The sequence below is a fragment of the Mus caroli genome, unplaced genomic scaffold (genome assembly GCF_978045245.1).
Source record: "Mus caroli unplaced genomic scaffold, Mus_caroli_1 scaffold_13, whole genome shotgun sequence".
In the NCBI taxonomy this organism is placed as follows: domain Eukaryota; kingdom Metazoa; phylum Chordata; class Mammalia; order Rodentia; family Muridae; genus Mus; species Mus caroli.
In genome coordinates, this window is record NW_028227268.1 from 67,586,379 (window position 1) to 67,613,121 (window position 26,743).

The window sequence follows — 26,743 nt, forward strand, 5'->3', positions numbered from 1 at the left end:
TTGGCCTTTTCCAAGAAACACCCACTGCGTTGTCCATCAGTAAAAGAGAACCGTAACAAAATAGAAAATTTACCATATGGCTATGATTTAAAGAAAAAAATGCAGACCCTAGAGCACGTTAGCCAAGTCCAATATTCAACCAAATTTCTCTTCTGGCCCAGCAGGAACCCTGACAGACAGCAGAGCAGAGCGTGGCGCACAGAGCCACTGAGGTCACCGGCCTCACAGAAGCACCTTCCTCAACAGCATCCCAGTCTGGGGCGTGATTTTAGGATAAGGCAGAACAATGTTAACACGACACATACACGTGATCAAAAAAATTCTACAGTTCCCCCACATACTCTGAATCTGAAAACAAATCTAGAATCTTTATTACTTTTCTTTAAACAATTGCCAGGACCGACCGGAATCAAAGATAAATAGAAGGCACAGTTTTGCTTGGTTTTTGTTATCAGATTTGGGGGTTTGTTTTCTTGTGGGAATTTTTTGTCCTTTTTTCTTTTTTCTTTTTTTTTCTTTTTCTTTTTTTTACAAATACAAATAAAACATGAAAAACTCTACCTCAAAAAAAAAATTTCTAACAGGTCAACAAAAGTCCTTAGCTGTGTTCTAGACATTGACAGGCTACATTTCACAATTTAAAATCCAATGGTAAAAATGGAGGCTTAGAGTTGTTTGGTAATCACATGTCAAAAGAACCAAGGTCTGCAACCACCTTTTATTCAGTTAGCCACACCAGCAGGGACCCAGCGCCAGTTGCCTGCCAAAAGGCAATTTTTCCACACCAGAAAGGAGTCGTGACTTGATTTTTCCTGCTTCCAAAATGTTTATCAAATCCTGTGTCTCCCAACAAGTGAAGCATTCGCTGTCAGCGAAGCCGAGACACGCTCCTCTGGGGAATGGCCGTGAAAGTCCAGTCTGTATGCGCAGCGTGAGCAGGAAGGTCGGTCTTTCCTCTTCTTTACAAGCTATTCCTCCTAAAGTATCATTCCGGAAAACTGGGAATGAAGGACTAAGGGGTCAGGGGAGGAAAGGGGGTTGGGAGCACACACCATGAACACAAGCGAAATGAAAATTGTACAAACTCAAGCAGTTTATAATAGACTATTCCGAGACACCAAACGCTGGTTGAAGGAATTCACCATTCTGCAGGAGCCGGGGCTGTGTGCTGTGTGGAGATCTGAGCCAAGCAATTCACTGCCTTGGAGTTGTAATCCCCCTGCCCACGCCAAAGCCTGGTTTCTGCACCATGCCTCCACGGGGAGGGCCTCTCATCCCACCACTCGGCCCACCACGGGGGCCTCCAGGTCCCCGAAGGCGGTTATCCCTGCGGTCGCCTTCTCTGGCAGCTCGCGTCTTCTTCTCTTCCACATTCAGGCGGACCGCGCCTCGGAACATGATGGGCTGTGTGAGGACCAAGGAAAGCAGACACTCAGATCAGCCCTGACCGTGACTATCAAAAGTGAGCAAAGTCACCCTACTGAGCAAGCAGCTTTCTACCAACTAGTTCGCACAAAGTACTGAGCTCAGAAAACATCTGTGTGACTGGTGCATGCAGATGTGGTGAACCATGCAAGAAGCAGGAAAGTGCCGATGTAAACAGCCCTGAAGCATGAGTATCACTGGACTAATAACCAAAGCAAACTCCAGGAAACACCATGATACAGATGCCTCCACAGCGTTGAGAATAAAACCTTCTCACATACTTAGGCAAAATACTGGTACCTCAAGTAAAAACACCACGAAACTGACTTAAACAAAATTCATAGAGTCCTGTAATTTAGGGGTGAGAAAGGAAGGCATGGCCTCCTAGCTGAAAAATGACACTCAACTATACTAGTGAGTACACTCACTACACACAGCAACACTCAGCAAGCCAGTGCTGAAACCCCAGCCTCCCCCCTCCTCACACACACACACACACACACACACACACACACACACACAGACTGAGGGAGTGCAGCACAGTGAGATGGAAAGAGGGCAGAGGCACCTGAGCCATCGTCTCCAGCAAGCACAACTTCACAACTTCTGGGAGGTGGGCCTGAACAGCCAGAAGCCTTGGGAGTTATCACAATAGGTAACTCCATGTCCAGGGCATGTATCCCACTCTTCTCATCCCTAAGGCACTGCACACACCTGGCACACGCACACACACCTGGCACACGCACACACACATAACACACACACACACAATGAAAATTTGCTTACCCTATTATTAAGAACCTTCTGAACAGGTTCAGAATCATCAAACACAACAAAACCGAAATTGGGTAACTTCCCACCACTGTTGATGCGCAGCTCCACCACATTGCCAAAATCTGCAAGAGCAAACCACTCATAACTTCTCTGCAGACAGCCGGCTTACCCACATGCAGTTCAGATCAGACAGAGATGAACTAGGAACTTAAATGCAGTTGATTGCTAAAATGTCACATTAAAATGCAAAATTCAATAATAAGCTCCTTAGATGAATACTTAAAACTGAGATCATAAATTCTTAAAGCTGTGGGGTTTTTGAATATCAGAGCTTCAAAATAAAATGATCCAAGTGGACAAGGCATTGTGTCTCACGTGTTCCTTGTATACCACTGTAAAGGAATTTTATAAAACAATATAGCATGCGTACAACTCATGACACTGAGGTCAAGGTGGAATTTTCCACTTGATGTCACAATCAAGGGAAGTACAAGTTATGACTGAGTGAACACTCAGCCCAAACTCACTGTGCCCAGGACTAAACAGACCACTAAGACCTGACACTACACCTGTACCTCCACTAGGTGGCACTGCCTAAGAACTCATGGCCACACTGAGAAGCAGCACCTACTTTGGAAAAAATCCTTCAGTTCCGACTTGTCAACCTCATGTGGCAGGTTCCCAATGAAGAGTTGGTGACTGTCAGGGTGCCTCACCATCCTTCGAGGTTCCACATCTCCTGGTTCACCAGCCTCACGGACTGAAGAGACAAAACAGACTCTCAGGGACTCTTCACAAACAAGTTTCCCTCTGCCCAAAACCAAGTTGTTCCATTGCCCCAGCCAGGTCTTGTCTTATCTCAAAGTTCTTATATCAAAACCACCCCAAGCTAGAAGTCACCAGAGCTCTTACTTGGTCGGGGTCCTCTCTGAGGAGGGATATTGATTCGCTGCTCTCGAACTCTCTGATCTCTCTGAGGCCTTTGTGGTGGGATCTGAGAGTCAGGTTTAGATTCTGGACGGGGCTAAAAGGGGTTACAGAACAACCTTTGTGAGAAGCCAAAGCAGTTTATCTGATCTTTTCTTTTTACATTTCGATGTGTGTGTGTGTTGGGGGGGGGGGGGGGGGAATACCACACACACACACACACACACACACACACACACACAAATGGGTCCCTCGTGTCCAGTTCAGGTGCCTTTGATGCCCTGAGCCACCTCCCCAGCTCTGTCATTGGCTTTTCGTTTCCCTTTTTTTCCAACATGTCTGTCCAAGTGTTTTGCTTGCATGCATCTGTATGTTTTGACAGAGGAAGCCAGAAGGCGGCATTGGATCCGCTGGAACTAGAGTTATAGATGGTTGTAAGCCACCATGTCGGTGCTGACAATTAAACCCAGATCCTCTTTCAAGAACAGGAAAGATCTTTTTTTTTCTTTTTACTGTATATAATTATTTATTTTTAAAAATTAAATCAAATAAATTATTTGAGGGATTTGATTCCTTTGCTGTCCATCCAGGTTACCTTTCTCAAATGTCCATCAGTCAGCCAGCCATCCACCCATCACCATGTTCCCAACAGGTTCCCAACAGCATATGAAGAACCTCATGGAAATTTCTTTTTATGGTCATGTCCACAGCAAATGAGAAACTGCATTCTAAAAGCCTTGGTAATGACCATTATAAAAAATGACTAGAACAGGAAAGATCTTAACCATTGAGCCATTAATCCAACCATGCTCCCTGCACACTTTAACTTAAAAAAAAAATACATATATATATATACATATATATGTGTGTGTATATGCATATATATGTTTATCTGTGTATATATCTATATACATATCTTATATATTCATAACTTAATATACATATATAACTTAAAATAAATGTGTGTAGGGTAGGAGCACTGGTAAGGTCTTCCTGAGGATCCAAGTTCAAGTCCCAGAACCCACCTCGTTTCTTACAACTATAACTGCAGTGCCCTATTCTGGCCTCCAAGGATAGCAGAGAGACACGATGCAAACAAACTTGCAGGCAAATATTCATAACCATACAATCAAAGAGTAAATGTTTAAAAAGTATGTGACCCATGAGTCTCTGTTCACTCAAACTCATGCATCGTCTGAAGGCAGAAGAGGACATGGGGTCCCTAGGACTGGAGTTTCAGACAGTCATAAGCCATCATATGACACTGGGAAATTGAACCCAGTCCTCTGCAAGGGCAGTAAATGCTCCTTCTAACAGCCGAGCTGTCTCTCCCACATCTTGTCAATTTTCTTAAACAAAACTGTGAACCTAGAAAAACAGAAATTCTGGCTCCAAGGACGTGAGACTACTAGGCAGCGCCAAGTTTTACAGGCCAGCCAACCTCCCCTAATCTGAGAGCTCCAGGTCAACAGAGACCTTGTCTCAAAAAAAAAAAAAAAAAAAAAAAACAAAAAACAAACCAAAACCAAAGTACACAGCTCCCAAGGAAAAATGTCAGAAGTTGGCCTCTGGCTTCTACCTGCATGCACACACTCACATCAAAAAGACCCTGCTTCCTGTCAGGTGCTACTCTAACTACTGTGCAGTTCACCACACTGCAGTCCTCAATGAACCAACACAGCCCAGGGAAACACCTCCCATCCGCCCCCTGTGGACCAGGCTCCCTCACGTCCACAGCGTAGTTAAATCTGCCCAAAGTCCTAGATTCAGACCCTTACCTGTGACGCTGGCACTTTGACCACATGAGGTGGTGTCCCCGTCACTGGAACAGCCCCACTGGGAGGAAGGTTCTTACTCGTCACAGATGCCCAAGAAAACGTCTAGAGAAGAACAGGACATGCATGTCAGAGCCACACAGAGCCATTAACTTCTGCTCCGCATCATCTCTACATCACTCACAGGCAGGAGTCTACAAGCATCTGCCACCTCACAAACTGCCTTAGAAGCAGCCCTGCCTATCATCACACCCCCATAATCCAAGTACTTAGGGGACTAAGATAAGCCAGCCTGGGCTAAATAGTTAGAGCATCTTAAAAGTCAACTAAGTAATTATAAAGAAGAAAAAAATTAAAAATAAACTAGCGGGGGGGGGGGGGGGGCTGCCTTTAAGCCCAGCACTTGAAAGGCAGAGGTAGGTGGATTTCTGAGTTCGAGGCCAGGCTGGCCTACAGAGCAAGTTCCAGAACAGCCAAAGCTACACAGAGAAACCATGTCTCAAATAAATAAACTAGCAGAGAGTAAATATGTGGCTCAATTAGCAACAGCTTTTTTGCACAAACTCCAGGGCTTAGTCCTGAGTGCCTTATGAATCAGGCAAGGCAACACAGAACTATAATCCCAACAAATAGGAAATAGGAGCCAGAGAATCAGCCTCAGCTGTGTCTGGAGTTTGAGGCCAGCCTGGGGCATGCCTGACACATACACTCCCACCCACAACCTGGAGCTGACCTTTAGCATAGCAACAACAAACAGGTAATAAGACAGCAATACAGTGCTAAGCCACAACCCATACCCTCAAGTCCTCCTGTGCCGGGGCCACGTCAGCCGGGGCCGGGGAAGTGCTCTTCTGCACATCGTCGGGAGCAGCTTCTTCCAATGCAGCCTCAGGCTTGTCCTCTTGAATGTCAGACACAGGTTCCGGCTCCGGCTCTGGCTCTGGCTCCGGTTCTGGCTCCACTACAGGCTCCTCTAAATGCTCCTCCAAGTCATTGCTGTCATGGAATGGAAAATCTGACCTGTCTCTGGGACTCACCCAGACACTCTGAGCCATCTAATGACTCCAGAGAGTCTCAGGACAAGAGCTTGATAGCTACATTCTGATAAATATAATGACCCAAACAGAATCAAGTGGTTTTCAGTTAATGTTAATTAGCTTATTAATATATGTATCACCAAACCCTTGTACTGAATGGGCTAGCGAAAGATCAAACTCTCTGAGGCCTAGCACAGGCCCAGCAAGCCAAGTAAGGCAAGCCAGTCTCAAAATATAGTAAATGTTATCATCTGTGGCTTTAACCACACAAAACAGGCCCCATAGAAATACACCAGGGGACTGGAGAAGTGGCTTAGTGGCTAAGATCTTTCTTTCTGAGGCCCTAACTGCCCATGTGATCCAAGCCCTTTTCTGATGTGCAGAAGCACATGCACACAGAACACCCACATACATATAACACATAGATAAATCAATCTTTAACAAAATCCATGCACCAGGATTGCTAACTGGGAGAGAAGACATCAGTTATGAGCAAGAACAGTGGTTATATTCCCGAATACCAGCTGCCAAGGAACGCTGTCCCTGGCCTTGCGCTCCCTCCTGATACCTGACCTCAGTAAGTTCGGTAAAACACATCTTCACTCTCAGCCTAGCATGAACAGGTGTGACCACACCTTGATAAACACTTGACCGGGAGCATTGAACACTGAGCACTGACATATGGAACAATCATGGCACAGTGGCCTATCAGGAACATAAAAAACTAAGACAACATCACACTCATTATTTGAGGTCATGAGAAAATTTTAAATAAGGGTTTTGTAGTGTAGGCCAAAACTGTCCTCTTAAAAATAGTATTTTTATATGTCTACATGTTCTTAAGTGTATACATGTTTTTAAGTGTATACAGGTGCACTAAAAACATGATTCCTGCAACTCGAGTTAAAGCAAGGACTAAGCTACCATGTGAGTGGTGGGAACTAAACTCAAGTCTTCTGCAAAAGCAGCCAGTGCCCTTATCACAGCTGAGCAGTCTCTCCAGCCCTCAGGACAGTCTTAAATTCACAGCACACACGAGGCGGTGAGAAAAGATCCTGAAGGTCAATTCTCTCTTTCTAACACGGGGTTCCAGGAACCTAACTCAGGTTCCTCTGAGCTGCAGGGCTGGGCTATGAAATTCATTATTACTCAGCGTATGGCTTCGACATTTTATTACTCTAGTTAAATGAACTCTTCTGATATATGTGTGCGTGCCTATAATCCCAGCATCTTGAACACTCAATGTTCTAGGCTTAGCCTCAGCTACATGGTGAGCACCTGTCTTCAAAACAATTAGCAACCTAAACCATACACATTCAACAGTTTCCATAGTATCTCCTATAAAATAAGTAAAAGTTGCATATTGCTAGTTATTAAGAAATAACACAATTAAAATATTTTCCCAAAAAATTACCATAGTTTTGTTGCTGAGCCCATGCAGGCAATGTTCAAACTCACAGCAATCCCCTTGCCTCAGCCTCTGGAACACTGGAATTACAGGCATGTCTCCACATATGACTTACACAATGCTGAGGGTCAAACCCATGAGCTGGCACATACTTGCCAATCTCTCTCCACTGATCCGACATCCAGACTCTGCTCACCTCCTGAAATTAACCCCTAGAAGACACGTCTGTCTCCAACTAATCCACGTTCTTATTGCAAGCCTGGGCAAGTGAAGAGAAGTTTCCTTACCTGACAGTCTGATCATAGAAAGTTCCAGAATCATCAGGCACCACCTCTGGTGTCTGCTGTCTTTCTTCAGGTTCTTCTACCTCTTCCTCGGATTCTAAAAAAGGAAGAGATGTAAAATAACTACAATTATTTTATAGTCACAAACTTGAAAGCACGGCAATCTGGTAAAGCCATGGCAGGCTTTAAGGGAAAAATTTAAGCATTTTAATTAAGAACACTGAATCTTAAAAAAAAAAAAGGCTCTTTAAATCTTTCCAGTCATCATGCCTCCCCAAGATACTTTATTCCCCCTAAAACTGTGAGAAAAAAAAAAATTCTTTCCAAAGTTTATTTATTTATCACAGCAACAGAGAAACTGAAATGCCTGCCACAGGCTTCAGAATTGCTCTGAATCCAAGGTGGGGATGGGAGGTCATTCTGCCCTGGGTTCAGCAGCTTTACTTTTGCCTTGGCTGAATAAACCAAGTATACAGAAGGAGTGAAGAGTGCAGAACCCCCGTTTATTACAAAGGTCCACCTGGAAGGCACACATGCCCCCAAGTAAACTGAGGCTAGAGAACAATGAGAATCAGTCCTTGCTACCATGCTGTGGTCACATGGTTCTCATCAGGATGGTAGGATGGTCTCCCCTGGGTCTATACCCCAGAGACAAACAATGGGTGCAGGGAGGGTGAAGCCAGCCTACAGAAGAAGGACTGAACCTAACAGATCTATATATTTAGAGCTCAGGACACACAGAGACTATATTCCCCCTCAGGTCTGATGCTGCACCCTGGTCTGCCCTTTCTTCTAGGCACCTTCTACACTTTCAACAGCAAAAAGCTTTAGAACAGCATTCCCTGCAGAGCCAAAGGCAGGTACTTCTACTGCCCATTCTACAAGACCGGGGCTCCCTAAAAAGATGGCATACTTTCACCACCACTCAGTGCAACACAGGTCTATCAGGCCTTCTGCATGGTATTCTGCACTGAGCCATGCTAACTGGCTTGCTTCTGACCCAAGAGTAACTAACCATTCACATTAACTAGGTGTGGTGGTTTGAAGAAGTGTAGCCTCCACAGTTTCAATGCTTAGCCATAGGGAGTGAGTGGCACTATTAGAAAGTGTGGCCTAATTGAAATAGACATGACCTTGCTGAAGAAACAATGTCACTGTATAGACAGGCTCTGAGGTCTCCGATGCTCAAGCTCTCTACCCAGTGTAGAATCAGCCTCTTCCAGGATGCCTTCTGATGCTAGATGCTGAACTCTGGGCTCTTCAGCATCATGACTGTCTACATACTGCACACTTTCTGCCATGATGAGAATGGAATGAACTTCTGAAACTAAGCCAGTCCCCCATAAATGTTTGCCTTTGTAAGACTTGCCTTGGTCATGGTGTCTCTTCCCAGCAATAAAATCCCTGTAGACCCCTCACACTGGTAATACATAAAATACAGTGTAACAAGAAACCTCTTAAGTCAGCCTGATGCCACACAAGTAACCATGACAACAGATTCACACTTACCCTCTTGAGGCTCTGTGACAAAGCCACCGAAGACCTCGTCTTGGTATCTGAAGATGTCATTATGAACATAGAATTTGTTGGCAACAGAGCCCTGCAATGTCAGCAACAAATTTTCAGTTATTAAGACTTATAAAAAACTGAGCTGTGAGCATTCATCTGTTTCCAGCTTCTGATGCAATGTAGCCAGCCTCCTCATTTCCCACTGTCTGCCATAAAGGACTGTACCCTCAAAAACAAAAACAAAACAAAACAAAACAAAACAAAACAAAACAAAATGTGAACCAAAGCAAACCCTTTCTTCCTTTAAAAAACAAAAATCAGGGGCTGGTGAGATGGCTCAGTGGGTAAGAGCACCCGACTGCTCTTCCAAAGGTCCAGAGTTCAAATCCCAGCAACCACATGGTGGCTCACAACCATCCACAACGAGATCTGGCGCCCTCTTCTGGAGTGTCTGAAGACAGCTACAGTGTACTTACATATAATAAATAAATAAATCTTTAAAAAAAAAAAAAAAAAATCACTATACCAGTGGTTCTCAGCTATGAGAGATTTTGCCCCCAGCAGACATCCGGCAAAGTCTAGAAACATTTCTGTTTCACAGCAGGAGTTGGCTTCTACTAACCACTGAGAAGATCAGACTGCTAAGTGCCAAGAGCATTCATGACAGCCAATATCATCTGTGATATCACCAACTGTTTGAAATCCTGATTGTACACAGTTGTAAAGAACCTCGTAGACATTGTTAAAATATCCATCCTTACCACCAGACAGTCACCCACAGAAAGAAAAAGAGAGTGAGAAAAGGGAAGAGAAGGAAGGAAAAGTTTTTGATGCCAAAGACAGAACATTTCAACCATTTAGAGGCACAGTAGTTTCAACAGCAGTAGTATTTAAAATGTCATAACTCTTATGTAAGAATATTAATCCAAATCCTCATGATGATATAACTCAAAGATTTCTCTTGTGAATTTAGACACACATGAACCAAAGTCCAACCATCTTATTTAGTGGCTGTTCATAATTTCTAAAGCTGTTCCCTCAACCATAAAAAGTGAAATATTGAGCTGGGTGTGGTGGCGCATGCCTTTAATCCCAGCACTTAGGAGGCAGAGGCAGGCAGATTTCTGAGTTCGAGGCCAGCCTGATCTACAAAGTGAGTTCCAGGACAGCCAGACAGAGAAACCCTGTCTCAAAAACAAACAAACAAACAAACAAAAAAAAAAAAGTGAAATATCAAAACATACCATAGTGCTCTGTGTACTGAGGTGGATTACACAATAATACATTTTCTTAAGGGAGATAAATGTTTCCCTTGAAAGACAGAAGGAAACTGAGTCTGTAATTAACAATATAGGCTATAAAATCCTCTACATATGAAGACGTCATCAAGTTGTCTTCTCCTCCTCCTCCATCTTGTCATCAAGTCTTTCTTCTCCTTCATTCTTCTTCCTCCTCCTTCTTCAAGATATCTCTTGGTTTACTGTGGGCTAGCCTAAAGCTTGCAAACTTCCTAACTCAGCTTCTCAAAAGGTGGAATTACCGGGCTGGAAAGATGGCCTAGTGGTTTAAGAGCACTGGCTGTTTTTGCCGGGGACAGGCTCAATTCCAACACCCACATAGCGACTCACTACCATCTGTACCTCCAGTTCCAAGGAATCCACTGCCCTCTTGTAGACTCGGAGGGCACTACATGCATGCAGACAAAACACCCATACACATAAAACAAAAATATACATATACATATATTTTTTAAAGCTGGAATCTTACTCTAAATCCTGCCTACGCCCTCAATGGTGAGGCTAGAATATTTGCAATTCCAGCACTAATGAAGCTGACTGACACAGGACATCACTGTGATGTCCAGGACAATCTGAGCTACATAATGCAATTCTATGTCAAAACAGAAACATCCAAATGGTTTTTTGTTTGTTTGTTGGTTGGTTTTGTTTGTTTGTTTGTTTGTTTTAAAGACAGGGGTATTTTACTATCCTTAGGGCTTGGGGATTTAGCTCAGTGGTAGAGCACTTGCCTAGCAAGCTCAAGGCACTGGGTTCAGTCCTCAGCTCTGGAGAAAAGAAAAAAAAAAAAAAAAGGACAAAATACTATCCTAAATAGGATTTTTCAGATGAAGCCCGTATGAGCTGATTCCATATCTATACAGCAGCTTCCTTGACCTTCTCTCTGAAGAAGGCACAGCAGATGCCGCTCCTCATCATCCACCTGTGGTACCTTCAGAAACCCAACTACAGAGAAGCATCATGAATGGAACAATCAGCTAATGGGGCTTGAGCAGGGCCAGGGTCAACACAAGGACATAAACCATGCATGCCATGCCCACACCAAAACAGCCAGCATGAAGGGTTCCCACTAACTAGACCCAGTAAATGAGGATATGTTAAACAATTATTAATGAATCATAACTCATTAAATATACTAGAAATGGTAGGATAAGGGGATCCTTATAAGATAATGCCAATAAATGAACACAAGAGTGGTGGATAGTATCAGACATTCCCATCTGTCACCATTCAGCCAAGAACCTCAAATGAAAAAGAATTACAGTATGCAAAACTGATAAAGAGCAGCACGTTTATACAGGATCCCAAGATTAGTCACAATTTATAAACCAGATACAACAACTATGTGACTTTACAATGGCAAGACCTGAACATATCACCTAGGGGAACCAGAGACACTTCTAGTACCATGGTCACTAAGGATGAGTGAGGAAGGTATATGACGCGTGGACAATAACACAGGACTGATCTTCAGAACTGCCGATGCCAAGCAAACCAGAGGAGGGAGGGACTACAATGACAGGGAACAAGACACACGACCAGACAAACACAACAGAGAACTACATACAGAAACCCAGATCAAGAAAAACAAACTATGCAAGACAAGGCCAGCTACTTTGTGAAATTCAGACATGGTTACTGCATGAGCTATATATACTGAGCACAGTTTTCTAAATGTGGTAACAACAGGGTGATTAGGAAACAGATCCCTTGTCCTTAGGTGATGCCAGCCGAAGGGACAAAGTCTCCTGCATTTCAACAGTCTAGAGGGAAGACCCCTCCCAACAGTAATCTTCCTAAAGATTACAGTGAGGACACCACAGCTTTAGGACAAGAGGACAAAGCAGCGCTTACCCTGCAGCCATACCTATAACCCTGAGCTGCCAGGAATCTGGACTCCACACAGCTTTTAGTCTTTATGTACTCCATCACTACAGAGCCAACAGCCATCGTGCAACATACCTCAGGAGCAAGGACAAAGGTCTGCATGAACCTCCGCAGAGCCTGGTTGTTGTTGGACAGTAGCCCCATCACTTGGACCACCACCCCGTCATTCAGAGTTGCGTGAGCATCCACGTGGCGGATCTTGGTGTGGCAGTTGGTGAAGTTTTGTGACATCACTTTCCTGTGGATTTCCTGAGGAATGGAGGCAAGAGTCAATCCCTCGGGAACTCACCAGTTCAGAAACTAAAACAGCAGTTGCCAGCACCAAGAACAGACTGGCAGATCCTCCAAGCTCCGCCCTGTTTTCTCACAGATGTGTACTTGATACTTAACCCTGCCTCCTCCTGCTCCTTCACACAGTCATTGAGCAGTCTCAAAACAATCTGAAGAGCTATACAACAAGTACACTGAAGGGCAGAGACCCGCTATGCTCACACCAGCTCATCTCCACTCAGCGTGACAAGACGCTGACAAACACTCCCCTGGGACAGCAGCATTGCACAGGCGAGACCCCTGTGCTGTACAAAAGGGGACCTGAGCACCAGCATTCACCTTGTGTCCCTACTACCGCACCTTTCTCACGTGGACTGTGAGTCTGACTACCCTGCTTCCTTCGTAAGTTGCTTCTGTCAGGTATTTGTCTCAGCAATGAGACAATAAAGTAACACAAAAATCTAGTTTAAAAAAATAAATCCCAGGTGGCTTAGCAGGTAAGGGCACTTGCTATAGGGCCTGATAATCCAGAATGTATCTCTGGGGCCTATACAGTGGAAGCAAAGAACTCCTGACAAGGTATCCTCTGACCTCCACAAGCATACCACTCACAGTCACACTCACCCACAAACCAATATATGTGAACACTTCAGAGCTGGAGAGGACCTAAGCTCAGTTCCCAGCATCCACATGGCCGCTCACCCTCTAACTCCAGTTCCTGAGTATCCAAAGCTCTATTCTGGCCTCCTCAGGGACTCAGCACACACATGGTGCAGACATGGATGCTAGCAAAACACTCACACACATAAATACATCTGTAAACAAATTTTAAAAAATAAAAAACGTCCAACACAGCATATAGAGAATACATGTATTACTGTTATAATATAGCCCAGCTGTCGGTGGCTGTGTGCTGTAGTTCTAGTGATCACAGCTTAGCGCCTTAAAAACAACTGTCCTGCCACTTTTATATGTAATCTAAGCACTTGAGAAACTTGAGTCAGGGAAATATCCAGACATACATAGCAAGTTCCAGAACAGCAAAAAACATGAATGTCTCAAAAAATAAAATAATTAGCCGGGCACACACCTTTAATCCCAGCACTGGGAGGCAGAGGCAGGACGATTTCTGAGTTCGAGGCCAGCCTGGTCTACAAAGTGAGTTCCAGGACAGCCAGGGCTACACAGAGAAACCCTGTCTTGAAAAACCAATAAAATAAAATAAAAAAATAAAATAAGTGCCTTGAATACACACCTTTTAAGTTTAAGCATGGCACTCTTCTGCTGAAGCCAGCAATCTAACACAGAATGAAAGTAACATGACAACACAGAGAGTTCAGCAAACCAAAGAAACAGAAACCCACCCCTAGGTACCAGCTTCCCAGTAGGCAGGGAGCTGCCTTCTTTGCTGATACTGGTCCACAGCACCCACCTTCTGCCCGTAGACTGCATCTGCTGGCTTCCCGTTGGAATCCAGGCCCCCGTGGGCATAGGAAGAGTTCTTTCCATAAAATCTGTACAAGAGAAGGCAATTTACTTCTCATCTTCAAGGACCGGAAGTGCAGGTACTTAGTGTTCAGGCTTGGTACCTATCCACCTCACTGGCAGACTCACAGCGGGGACTGTTTATGTTTGTGCACGACAAGTCCATTGCACACGCCCGAGTGGGAACAGTCTCAGTCAATGAGGCATGAGGCATGTGTGTGGTTTTCAAGTCCCGACTTCCAAGTTTCAGGGTAGGTAGGATGATCATGTTGGGAAGGGCCTTGGAGTTTGTCAGCAAAGTCAGGCACTTAAAATCAAAGTCAAGTTCCTGTTTCCACTGAGGACAGCTGCCCTGTCACGGACCTGGAGAGTCGGTGCCTTCCCACCTGAGAAGGCAGTGGGCAGTTGTCCTGTGCACGGGTGGTATGAACTTTTATCCCTTAAGCCCTCTCTCATCTATGCACTCAATCACCATTTTCATTAAAAGAACATCAGAGAGATGTACAGCAAAATGCCAACCAAAGACCACTGAAGACATCTAAGGACAACTCCATAAACCCTTAAAGGAGCCCATGCTGTATCCTGCTTCCATCTACCTTACCCCCAAAGCACACTAACTTGCTACTTTTCTTTTTTTTCAAGACAGGTTTTCTGTGTAGTCCTGGTTGTCCTGGAACTCATTCTGTAGACCAGGCTGGCCTGGAACTCACAGAGATCCACCTACTTCTGGCTCCTGAGGAATTAAAGGTGTGCATCAGTGCACACAGCACCTTATAATTTTCAAGCTATTAAAGGAACTCACTTCAGCAGCCTCTGCTCTCTCCTCCAGGCCCCTCTACACCGCACCCTTGATGGACATGGAAATGGCAGAAGTCTCAGGCTGTAACAACATCAGCGAGACAGGCCTGTGTGCAGGGCCTTCCACCTTACACCACAACCTTAGCTAACTTTCAAGACGGGAAAGAAAACTGACACAAAACCCAGCAAGAAAAGGGAAAAGGAAGAGGTTAAAAACGTGCAGACTGCTTCTGTGGCTCCAAAGTGAATGAATCAAGATTTAAATCCTCTGAGCATCAGCAAGAGGAGAGCAGCTTCTGAAATGTTTCACCAAAGGATTGTCAAGAGAAACAGACTGTTCTAGAAATGACAAACTTAAAAAGAAATTTCAGCCTGACTCAAGTAGAGAAACTATAGTGCAAATACGACTTGTGTGAAAAATTATCCTAAGTCCAGACAGTTTTATATAGTGTAACAGTGTAAAAATGCCAGATTCGAGCTACCGCACTAGCAAACTAACACAGCTCTATAAAGTAAATCTGTCTGAACTGGGCATGGTGGACACCTTTAACCCAGAACTCAGGAGGCAGAGGCGGGCAGGTCTCTCAATCCCAGGCTAGGCCAGGGCTGCAAAACATGGTGAGATCTTATGCTGTTTCTAAACCTCTACTTAACAGTGCTTATTTGAAGAGCTATCCCACAACACCCCTCCTGGGCACTTGAGAGCACACCTGTGCAGCATGTCCGGGGCCTGGTTCAGCAGGGTGTAGTACTGTCGCACAAACTCCCGCCCGACCAGCAGGGGACTAGGCTTCTCCATAACCATCGCTTTGGTGGATTCAACCTGTAAAACAATACAAGTCAGTTAACCAATCACAAGAGCTTGAAAAGGACTGACTCACTGTGCTAAGCCAACTCAACACAGCATCAGTATTCCTAGGAATCTCGGATGCACCATGACAGCTACCCTGGAACTCACTGTACAGACCAGGATGGCACGGGATTTACCTACTTCAGCCTCCTAAATGTTTATCACACCCAGTTTAAAGTTTGAAAAGGAATAAGCATTATAAAAACAAACTCAGCCCAGTTTTTACATCCCAATGTATTGTAATCAGATGAATACATGAGGAAAAAAAGTGTAAAAACTCACTTTTCCAAATATTCGGTTTTCTTAATCTAGAGATAAAACCCCACCAGCACATATTTGCCAGCCCACAGTTATTAAGTTCCTAAGCAGCTCGCTTAAAGGCCTTCCAGTCCTTTTTTTGTTCTGTTCCTCAAGAGACAGTTTCTATGTACAGCTCTGGCTGTCCTGGAACTTGCTTTGTAGATCAGGCTAGCCCTGACCTCAAGAGATCCCCTGTATTGAGACTGAAGGCAGGCAGCACTCAGCCATGCAGTGCTTCCACTACTCTGAGACCTCTCGTTTTCCCATCCTAGACTCAAAGACAATAACAACTCAGCTGGTACAGTCCATGCCCATGTACCAGTTACCATACTCTCTAGTCTACCTGAACCACAATAAAATGAAATAAAATAAAATAACCAAATGAGGCCATGGGGTAGTGAGTGGTACAGGCCTTTAACCCCAGCACTTGGGAGAAAGACAGGCAGATTTCTGAGATCCAAGCCAGACTGGTCTACAAGAGTGAGTTCTAAGACAGCCAGGGATATACATAGAATCTGTGGCATTTGGGCCCTGAGAGGGTAGAGGGGAGGGGGGTATGAAGAGCTACAGGGACTGGAGAGAAGGTTGAGCGGTTAACAGCACTGGCTGCTCTTCTAGAAGATGTGGATTCAGTTCCCAGCAATCTTCTATAACTCCAGCATCCTCTTTAGGCACTGAGCAAGCACATGTTCCACAAACACACATAGAAGAGAAGTTTAACTGGATATAGTGATGCATACCTTCAATACCGGTTTCTCAGAATCCAGAGGCAAGCAGGTCTTTAAGACTAGCCTAGTCTACAGTTCTACCTCCAGGCTAGCCAAGCCTATATAATAAGGTCCTACCTCAAAAGAAGACAAAGCCAAAATTTAAAATAATTTAACCCCAGAAATAAAAAATTCTTTCATTGATTTATTGTAAGATAAATAAAGGACTATCAAAATCAAATCTATAGCGTTAACAAGATTTTTTTTTTACTAAATCTTAGCAGCTTAAAATACAATGGAAATGTGTAAACTTCTGTTTTACAAGGATACCTGTGAATCCTCAACATCCTCTGACATGACACGGTGCCTGCAGCAACCTCCTCCCTGTTCATTTCCTCAACTACAGTTCCGAGATCAGGTGTAGCATTCACAGCAGTGGCAGTTCTGCAGTCCCTAGAAACTTCCTTAATACTACAGAGCTCAGTAAGAAATTCAAGTCACAGTTCTCACTCAGGGACTTCCCAAAGCATACAGGACCCACAAGGCCGCCACCTCCCCAAGGCTGTCCTTCCATCAGTGAGGACTGCTGCAGAAGGGACTGTTCAGCCTGTAGAGATCCATGCAGCCTTTGTAAGTCATCACCCAGGCTGCCGATGGAGCTACCAACAAGCTCAGTGACTCACCACGGCAGACATTTGCTTACATCTCCCCAAGAAAGCCACACAACAGACAGTCCATCTTATTTAAGAGATAAAATTACCCAACCATGCACGCAAAGGAAAGTGAATACATTCTACTTACAGTATAAAAGGAGATCAGTTTTATTACAGCTTTTGTTGTTTTGTTTTATAGTATAATGTATGTGCTTTGTCTGCATGTATGTCCATGTACTACATGAGTGCCTGGTGCCCTTGGAGGCCTCAGAACTAGAGTTATGAATAGTTGTGAGCTACCTACCCTGTGGGTGATGGAAATCAAATCCAAGTTCTGAGGAAAAGCAGATAGCACTCTTAATACAAGCCTTCTCTCCAACCCAATTCCAGTTCTGATCTATATACTTAACAGCAGCACAGCATTTACTACATATTAAGAAGAAATCATTTAACCCACTAATTTGGGAAGACATGAGTATCAGACAACTTTTCCCAAGTACATCTCTGTTAACATTGGGTTTTCATAGATAAAACACATTGCTTCCCTGTTTAAAATATGGGAGGGAGGCAGTGGCAGTGGTGCATAGTGGTACATGCTTTTTTTTTTTTAAGATTTATTTATTTATTATATGTAAGTACACTGTAGCTGTCTTCAGACACTCCAGAAGAGGGCGGCAGATCTCCTTACAGATGGTTGTGAGCCATAGGTGCACGCCTTTAATTCTAGCACTCAGGAGGCAGAAGCAGGTGATCTCTTTGAGTACAAGGCCAGCCTGGTCTACAGAGTGAGTTTCAGGACAGCCAGGACTACATATGGGAAGGGGAAATCCTTTCAAGTTCATTACTCAAACTTTGGGTTTACCACATGTGTCAGTTATAATGAGAGGTGGTTTACTGTCCAGCCATTTCATATAGAGGGAGGACACTGCAAAGCCCTCTCTCTTCAGATCATGGCAACTTTAATCTATCCCATAAGCATAGCCACAAAAATCTATTATCAGCAGAAAATGTGGTAGTCAAATGGGACATCAAGGTTTTTCAGCAGGGCGAATGACATGAACCTAATAGTAGTCTGTACCCTCGCCTGGCTCATGTCGCTTATTTTCTCCTTTTGTCTTTTTTGACCTAGGATCTTGGTGTGTTGGCTCCACCCACCTTCAAACTTCTTGGCTTGGGTGATCCCCATAATAGAATCATCATTGCTCAGCCTACTGTGCTTACACTACACATGGCTGCTGTGCTTGTGTGTGTGTGTGTGTTTGAGACAGTCTCACAATATGGGCCAAGCTAGCCTAGAACTCCCAATGCCCTGCCTCAGCCTCCATAGGGCTGAGTTGTAGCATGGTCCATTTCTTGCACTACTCTTGAATGTCTGACCCACTTACTTCATTTCACTAAGACCTAAATCCCAAGGGTTGTTCACTTTCCAACTACAGTTGTGAGATCAGGTATAGAATCCAATCAGGGTATCATCCAGTCTGAATGAGACCCAAGAAAAAAGGTCACAAATTTATTTAAAATATTTTTTTAATGTATGTGAACCACATGTACACGGTACTTACAGAGTTACAAATACTTATAAGTCACCATGTGGGTGACAGGAACTGGTCTTCAGCAAGAATACCACCAGGTGCTCTTAACCACTGAACATCTCTCCAGTCCTGTTATTTTGTTTTTATTAATTCAATTGTGTGGTTCTCCAACATGAACTTGGCAGATGACGTGACCAAAAATGCCCTGCCTATGGAGCAGCTCCAGGAGGCACCAGGAGAGTGGTCTGCCTTCACAAAGACTGGGCTGTGACGCCACCAGCAATAGAAACTCTGAGCCCAAGTCAACAAAAATCATGAAGGCGGACTACCATAGACTGCACATTTGCCTGGCTGTCTACAGTAACTGAGCTCAGAATCTGACTCCAGTCTTTAGATTTAAGGTAGCAACTGGAAAACTCTCCACGCCTCCTTAGAAAGTCTGCAGTCTGTGAATTCAGAGCACCGATGAAGTTACTGAGGTAGACCTAGGGCAGCCTGCAACCTCAGCCATGACTCTCCTCTCCTTCAAAGACACCGGCAAACCTTGTATTACAAGAAAGAATACGCTGACACCTCACTCCAAACCTCTGTGAGCAAGCACCTAGCTAGTGCCCCCTGAGTTCCCGCCCTGACTTACTCCAATGGTCTGTACCCTACAAGCAAGTAAGGCAAAAAACACCCACCCCCAAACCCACAATAACTTGAACGTCAGGAATTCTTAAACATCCTGGCTTGTGCTTGTCATCTCAGCTCTTAAGCTGAGACAGGAGGATTGCTGAGTTTAAGGTAATCTACATTTTAAATTACTGTCCAACTAATTCATCTTCTTCTCTGAACCATGGCTAACACAGCAACCCTTGAAAATGTTTTTACATTGCTCTCAAGCTAGTCAACTCTCAATTCTTTGAAGCAGATTGATCCTATGTAACCCAGTCTGGCTCAGAATTCCTTTTCCTCCAGATTTGGCCTCAATTACTGGATCAATAGGTTATCAGCACTCAATTCTGTCCAACCTAAACCAATTAAAAACCCCCAAACAATTCAGATTCTTCCCAGAAACAAACCTGCTCATGGTAACAAATGGAAACAATGCAAACCTGTGAAAATGGAGATGTTCCATTTAGGAGACCAAACCCCCCTGGAGCTGGAGGCCCCAAGGCTCCTTCCTTACTCAGCCAGAGCTTCTGATTACACTGTGTCCTCTCCAAAAAGCTTTATAGAAATAGCTGCAGCCGGGTGCCTTTAATCCCAGCACTTGGGAGGCAGAGGCAGGCGGATTTCTGAGTTCGAGGCCAGCCTGGTCTACAGAGTGAGTTCCAGGACAGCCAGGGCTACAGAGAAACCCTGTCTCGAAAAAACAACAACAACAACAACAAGAAAGAAAGAAAGAAAGAAAGAAAGAAAGAAAGAAAGAAAGAAAGAAAGAAAGAAAGAAAGAAAGAAAGAAAGAAAGCTGCAAATGTAGACACACACCATCCTGCCCCATTCCCAGTGTAACTAACAGCTTTGTGAGAAAGCTACCAGGAAGCAGGCCAGCCAGATGGCTTCAACTGGAAACAGCAAGTCTCCCACACCCTGGAAGGGCTCGCACCCTGTCCTATAAGACACTGCAAGTTCAATAGCTCACTCCTATTTCTTACACTTTTCCCAGGAGGGTGACCTCTTGGGTAGAACATAAATCCTTCCCTTAAATCATTATGGTTTAAGAGAAATCAGAAATGAAAGAAAACTTAACCTAAAAAAAAGTGAAAGGTTAAGTAAGCCATTTTCACTTAACAAAGTGTAGCATTCCAATGTTTACAATTTGTGTGTGTGTGTGCGTGTGTGTGTGCGCGCGCACGAGAGCATATACACACATACACCTTAGCACACACACCTTAGGAGACCAAAATCCCCTGGAGCTGGAGTTACAGATGGTTGTGAATCACCTGATATGGGTGCTGGGAATCAAACTTCCACAATAACAGCAAATATTCTGAACCATTAAGCCATTTTGCCAACCCCTAACTTTACATTTATATTAAGCAATCTGCAGGCCTCCAGTCCTTCAATAAACTCGGTCACTGGAATTAAGGCCCATAGGATAGAATACCTGAGACTAGATAAGCCATTGACCGAGAGGAAAACCAAATACTACCAATCTGCTAAAGGAACATAGTGAAAAAATGACTCCTAATGGCCTTCTGCTGTACTCATACATCAATGGCTGTACTCGGCCATTATCGAAGCTTCTTCCTGCAGTAGATGGGGCCAAATACAGTCCCATAACTGGACAATGTACAGAGTGAGAGACCTTGGCACATTCAGTCCTAAATGGCATGACTCCATCAAATCCCTGCCTCTGGGCTAAGGGAACCCAACAGAGGAGGCAGCAGAAAGATTATACGAGCCAGTGGAGACAGGAGACACCAAGGAAACAGGGCTTCTAGACACAACAAAGCTGACACAACAAAGAGCCAGAGACTGTGGCAGCATACACAGGGCCAGAAAGAGTCCCAGTGTTAAGAGAGGACACAAGCCCCCACCCTAACCAAGAAGCTCTCTCAGTAACTGATAACCACTCACAAAGGAAAAATAAGTTTTCGCTAATAGAGCCTCACTTAAACACACTATGCCCAGCAGTCGATGGCTAGCACAAAATTAACTCAATGGTATTTTTGGAGGGTTTTTTGTTTCACAGTGCTTGCCTGGGCCTTTTTTTTTTAAACCTTCCACAGATCCTCTGGTTATATATGATGGTCTCCAATTTTGAATTTGAGCTTTCTGTGTCTGTGTTTCCCATGCTTTTTCTTTGGCTGTTTCTTTTCCAGTTTGTTTTTATTTTGCCTTATTCTACTTTACTACTACTAATGCCTGCTTGTATTCTTTTTTTTTTTTTTTTGGTTTTTCGAGACAGGGTTTCTCTGTGTAGCCCTGGCTGTCCTGGCACTCACTTTGTAGACCAGGCTGGCCTCGAACTCAGAAATCCGCCTGCCTCTGCCTCCCGAGTGCTGGGATTAAAGGCGTGCGCCACCACGCCCGGCTGCCTGCTTGTATTCTAATCAAAGAAAAAGAAGGGTTGAGGATCTGGACAGGTGGGAAAGTGAAGAAGAGCTGGGAGGAGGTAGGGGACGGAAAGATGGAATCAAAATATACTGCATGAAAAAAATCCATTTGCCGGGCGGTGGTGGCGCAAGCCTTTAATCCCAGTATTTGGGAGGCAGAGGTAGGCGGATTTCTGAGTTCGAGGCCAGCCTGGTCTACAGAATGAGTTCCAGGACAGCCAGAGATACACAGAGAAACCCTGTCTCGAAAAAACCAAACAAACAAAAAAAAAAATCCATTTTCTTTCCTTTTTTTGTTTTTTGAGGCAGGGTTTCTCTGTATATCCCTGGCTGTCCTGGAACTCACTCTGTAGACCAGGTTAGCCTTGAACTCAGAAATCCACCTGCCTCTGCCTCCCAAGTGCTGTGATTAAAGGCGTGTGCCACCACGCCCAGCTAAAAAAAATCCATTTTCAAAAAAGAAACTCAAATCATAAACATACAGGACTGCAGGGGTGGGAGTCAGAAGTAGAGGGCTCACCTGCAAGATCTGGAGTCAGCCTCAGAGCCACAACAGAAAAAGCAGCAACATATTAACTAACACATGCACACACCTACCTACTTCCTACTGGCTGGACTGACTGGCTTGTACAGGCTTACAAGCCTGTACATCAAAACTTCTCACCTGACCTCAGGTTGCTAGATCTCATAGCGTCTTTGATGAAATAGACAGAGCTGATTAAGGGTCCTCCCCCTACGTCCAGACAGCCACCCCTGTCCACTCCAGTGCTGACACACGGGGAGCAGGACCAATGAAAGCCAGCCATCCCACTGCCAAAGTCTCAATAGCTCTGCTTACTCTTTCCAACAAAATCAAAAGCTAGCATGTCAATGGCTCACTCTAAGTGGCAATTCTAAAGTTTGAACAATAGGATATAAGAAGTTACTATCCACAGTGTACAGTGCTGAGGAACAAACATGTTTGGCACGAACAAGGCCATAGGTGGGTTCAGTTCCCAGCACCAAAGACCAAAAACTACTAAAGAAACAACCCAGTTTGGGAATAGAGCACTTGCCTAGAATGCAAAGCAGGGCACATAATCAAAGCAGAACTAGCAATTCCCAGGAAGTACCAGACAGACAACAAACAAAACATTTAAAACTATCTCTTCTTGGGGGCTGGAGATGGCTCAGTGGTTAAGACACACTGGCTACCCTTTCAGAGGTCCTGAGTTCAACTCCCAGCAACCACATGGTGGCTCACAACCATCTGTAGTGGGAATTGATGCCCTCTTCTGGGGTGTCTGAAGACAGAAACAGTGTACTCATATACATAAAATATATAAATAAATCTTTTTTTTAAACTATCTCTTCTCAGGCAATCAGTAAGTAGCAAGCAAGGGTGGGTGCTGGACTATGAGGACAGAGTCTGGAAAGAATAATTCTCTCCTGGGCCCATCTACAAAGAACTCACCATAGCATAAGACAAAAAGAGACTTTAACTGCTGCCTTCTATGTAAAATATAAGATTGGCAACATCAACAAGGAACTGGCTGAGCTCTTGCTTATACCACAGGACACTAAAGAAAAATAAAATAAAATAATAAATAAAAATAAAACAAAATAAAAACCTTAAAAGCATCACTCCCAAAACTGAAAAACCAACACTTACTGCACCACATTAACGGGACTAAGGCCCGGTTTACCAGTCTAACAGTCATACTCTGTATAATAATCAGGAAGTCAGCACAGAAATCCAGGCGAAGACGTTCACAATTGTAATCCCAGTTCTGAGTGAGCCCCAGCAGGATCGTGAGTTCAAGGCCACCCTGAGTTGCAGAATGAATTTGAAACCACCCAGAAAGAGATCTAAAAAGCAATTTTAATAAAACAGGTCAACTGTTTTAATGTCTCAACGCCATTTTCAATACCTGCAAAGTAAAGCCAGATAGATAGTTGGTCTTAATAACCACAAATGCAAATGAGCTCTTTTAACAGGTTAGCTATGAAAATACCCAAAGGGATCCATGGAACTAACTTATCACGACAGTGTTTGAACTAGGCTTGTGGCTCAGTGGCAGAGTGTCTAACCAGCATGAACAAGGCCCTGGGTTCAATTCTCCATACTACAATAAACACACCCACATACTTATGACTAATTCCAAAGAACAGTACAAACACAAGTAAGCATACCTCATTCTTTAAGAAACAGTAATACAGTTTAATACACATACCCAGACAGCAAACTCAAGGGGCAGGTTGGGAGATGGCTCTGTGATCAAGAACACTTAGTGCTCACTCAGATCCCAGCACCAGCACAGGATAGATCACAACTGCCTTTAACTCCAGCATCAAGGGTTCTAATGAGCCTGGTGGCCTCTGTGAACATGCACAAGTTCACCTATCCCTTATTCTTGAAATAGGCCAAACCAAATCAGCAAACAGAAGCCAACCTTCCAAAGAAACTACATACATGGCAGTTAAGTTAGCCAAGGATTCTTTTTTCCCCAGTGCTTGGTTGGAACTCAGTGAATGTTAGACAGGCTTTTTCTCTAGGCAGGAGCTCATTAAATTGTCCAGGTTAAACTGGAACCTGCTGGCTCAGTTTCCTTACCTAGGAGGGAACACACAGGGGTACTGGGAGTATTTTTGCAGGGATAAACAGTTTACTATCTTGATTGTGCTGATAACTACATAAACATCAGACCACCCCTTTAAATGTATGTACTATCCCATTAGATCCTGATAAAGCCATCTTTAAATTTCCCCCTACACTAATAAAATCACCTGAAAAGACATTAAAATGGTTTCCCGGAAAGACAGAATGGAGCGGAAATCTACATGGGAAAATTAGTCTTTACACACCCCCAACCCTGGCTTTCTTAAAGGTAAGGTCTCTCCCTGTAGACCTGGCTTCAATTTACCATATAGAGCAGGCTGGTGTGGAACTGAAATATCTACCTGCCTGACTCCTGACTGCTAGGAATAAAGGTGTACACCACCATGCCAGGTTGATCATCTTTTAATATTTATTTACTATGCGTGCTTGTACACACACAAGCACCCGTGCACATGGACATAGGAAATGAACTTGCTGGAGTCTGCTTTTTAAAAAGCAATGCAATGCCGGGCGTGGTGGCGCACGCCTTTAATCCCAGCACTCGGGAGGCAGAGGCAGGCGGATTTCTGAGTTCGAGGCCAGCCTGGTCTACAAAGTGAGTTCCAGGACAGCCAGGACTATACAGAGAAACCCTGTCTCGAAAAACTTAAAAAAAAAAAAAAAAAGCAATGCAATATATTATTCTCCACTTAGTGTCATTTTGACTATTTTACAAATGTATCAAGAGTAAGAAAAAACAAAACTAAACATCTTAACAATGAGAATATAAAGGAGTTACCTATGTTTGAAGGTATACATTGTATTTCAATATTTGAAATCAAGACTCAAACTGAAACGGTGACTTTCCAGAACCAGAGCAACTGTGTTGTTTCTAACTTTGTTGTCAATCTCTTCAGAAGCAAGTGTAGCCCAGGACTAGATGGGACAACCTGTCACCTAAATCATCTAAATCCTTTGGACTCACTACCTGCCATAATCCCTCCAAAATTCTCTCTGGTGAAAGGCTAACTTTAAGTTGGGCTAGGCAAAACACCCCATTATTTAACGCAAGTAAGAAAATACTTAAGTAATAACAGAGAAACAGCCAGGCCTCAGGGAACATGAGCCCAGTTACTTGGGAGACTACATGTTCAAAGCCTGTCTCAGCTCCAGAGTTCAAGACCAGCCAAGGCAAGCGGCTCAAATCAAGAGGCCTGGGAACACAGGGCGCTCAGTGCTGGCCTATCATGTCCAAGGCCCTAGATTTACTGCCCAGTACCACAAAGAGAAAAGGAGGGGGCACAGTGATTATACCAACAAAACATTAACATACAAATCACCAAAACTTAGTTAATACTAGGCACAACTCAAAGAATCAAATACCATAAGGTCCCACTGATAAAATCAAATCACTGAATTATCAAGGGGAGCTGGGTCTACTGGAATCCCAGCATTTCAGGAGGTTGAGGCAGATCAAGTTCAAGGCTAGCCTGGGAGACAGAAAAATCCTGTCTCAAAACAACAAAAATAAAGTAGTAGACAAAATAAATATAAATAATGTAAATAATAATATAAATAAATTGTAAAATTAAGTAGGAAAGCTTTAGGGAAATCAGACTACTAAAAAAAAAAAAAATCATGAGGGGCTGGAGAGATGGCTAAGCTTTTAAGAGCACTAACTTCTAGAGGTCCTTAGTTCCATTCCCAGCAACCACATGGTGGTTCACAACCATCTGTAATGGAATCCGATGTCCTCTTCTGGTGTCTGAAGACAGCTACAGTGTATTCATATAAATAAATAAAATCTTTAAAAAAAAATTCATGGCTTCAAAACGTGGGAGACACAGACAGAAGAAATCAAACATTAGAAGCCAGATTAGGTTATAGAAGACCCTACATCAAAATAGATGGATAAATAAATCAATAACCTAGCTGGGTGTAGTTACATAAGCCTTTGTCTTTAATAGAGAACTAAGGAGGCAGAGGCAAGCAGATCTCGGAGTGCAAGAATAGCCTGATCTACATAGTGAGAGTTTCTAACAAAACCCCATAAATGTTAGCAACTTTAATATACATGCCTACAAACTCAAGATTCTCTCTCCTAAAGGAAATAGTCCCACCTCTCCCTTCCCTTGGGTATGAGCAGGACCTAAACAGAGTGGATAGGGAAACATAGCCACTTCACTCTCCCCACACCATAAA

At 43.8% G+C, this 26,743-nt stretch overlaps 1 protein-coding gene, 1 non-coding gene and 1 pseudogene across 2 annotated transcripts in view; all 3 read right to left on the bottom strand.

The window, feature by feature from the left end:
• Positions 1–338: 338 nt before the first annotated feature.
• G3bp1 (G3BP stress granule assembly factor 1) overlaps positions 339–26,743 on the bottom strand; it is a 30,863-nt gene continuing 4,458 nt past the window's right edge. The window contains exons 2-12 of the mRNA XM_021177947.2: positions 15,588–15,700; positions 14,027–14,108; positions 12,400–12,573; positions 9,140–9,230; positions 7,634–7,727; positions 5,699–5,897; positions 4,905–5,006; positions 3,112–3,223; positions 2,831–2,959; positions 2,212–2,321; positions 339–1,404 (exon numbers count right to left, since the gene is read on the bottom strand). Coding sequence (XP_021033606.1) covers positions 1,195–1,404; positions 2,212–2,321; positions 2,831–2,959; positions 3,112–3,223; positions 4,905–5,006; positions 5,699–5,897; positions 7,634–7,727; positions 9,140–9,230; positions 12,400–12,573; positions 14,027–14,108; positions 15,588–15,682 — 1,398 coding nt within the window. The 5' untranslated portion in view covers positions 15,683–15,700 and the 3' untranslated portion in view covers positions 339–1,194. The remainder of the gene's footprint in view (positions 1,405–2,211; positions 2,322–2,830; positions 2,960–3,111; positions 3,224–4,904; positions 5,007–5,698; positions 5,898–7,633; positions 7,728–9,139; positions 9,231–12,399; positions 12,574–14,026; positions 14,109–15,587; positions 15,701–26,743) is intronic.
• LOC115032666 (small nucleolar RNA SNORA32) lies at positions 3,764–3,876 on the bottom strand (annotated as a pseudogene).
• On the bottom strand, positions 18,276–18,415 carry LOC115032673 (small nucleolar RNA SNORA29). The gene has a single exon (XR_003838302.1). It is a non-coding gene; the product is annotated as a small nucleolar RNA SNORA29 (small nucleolar RNA).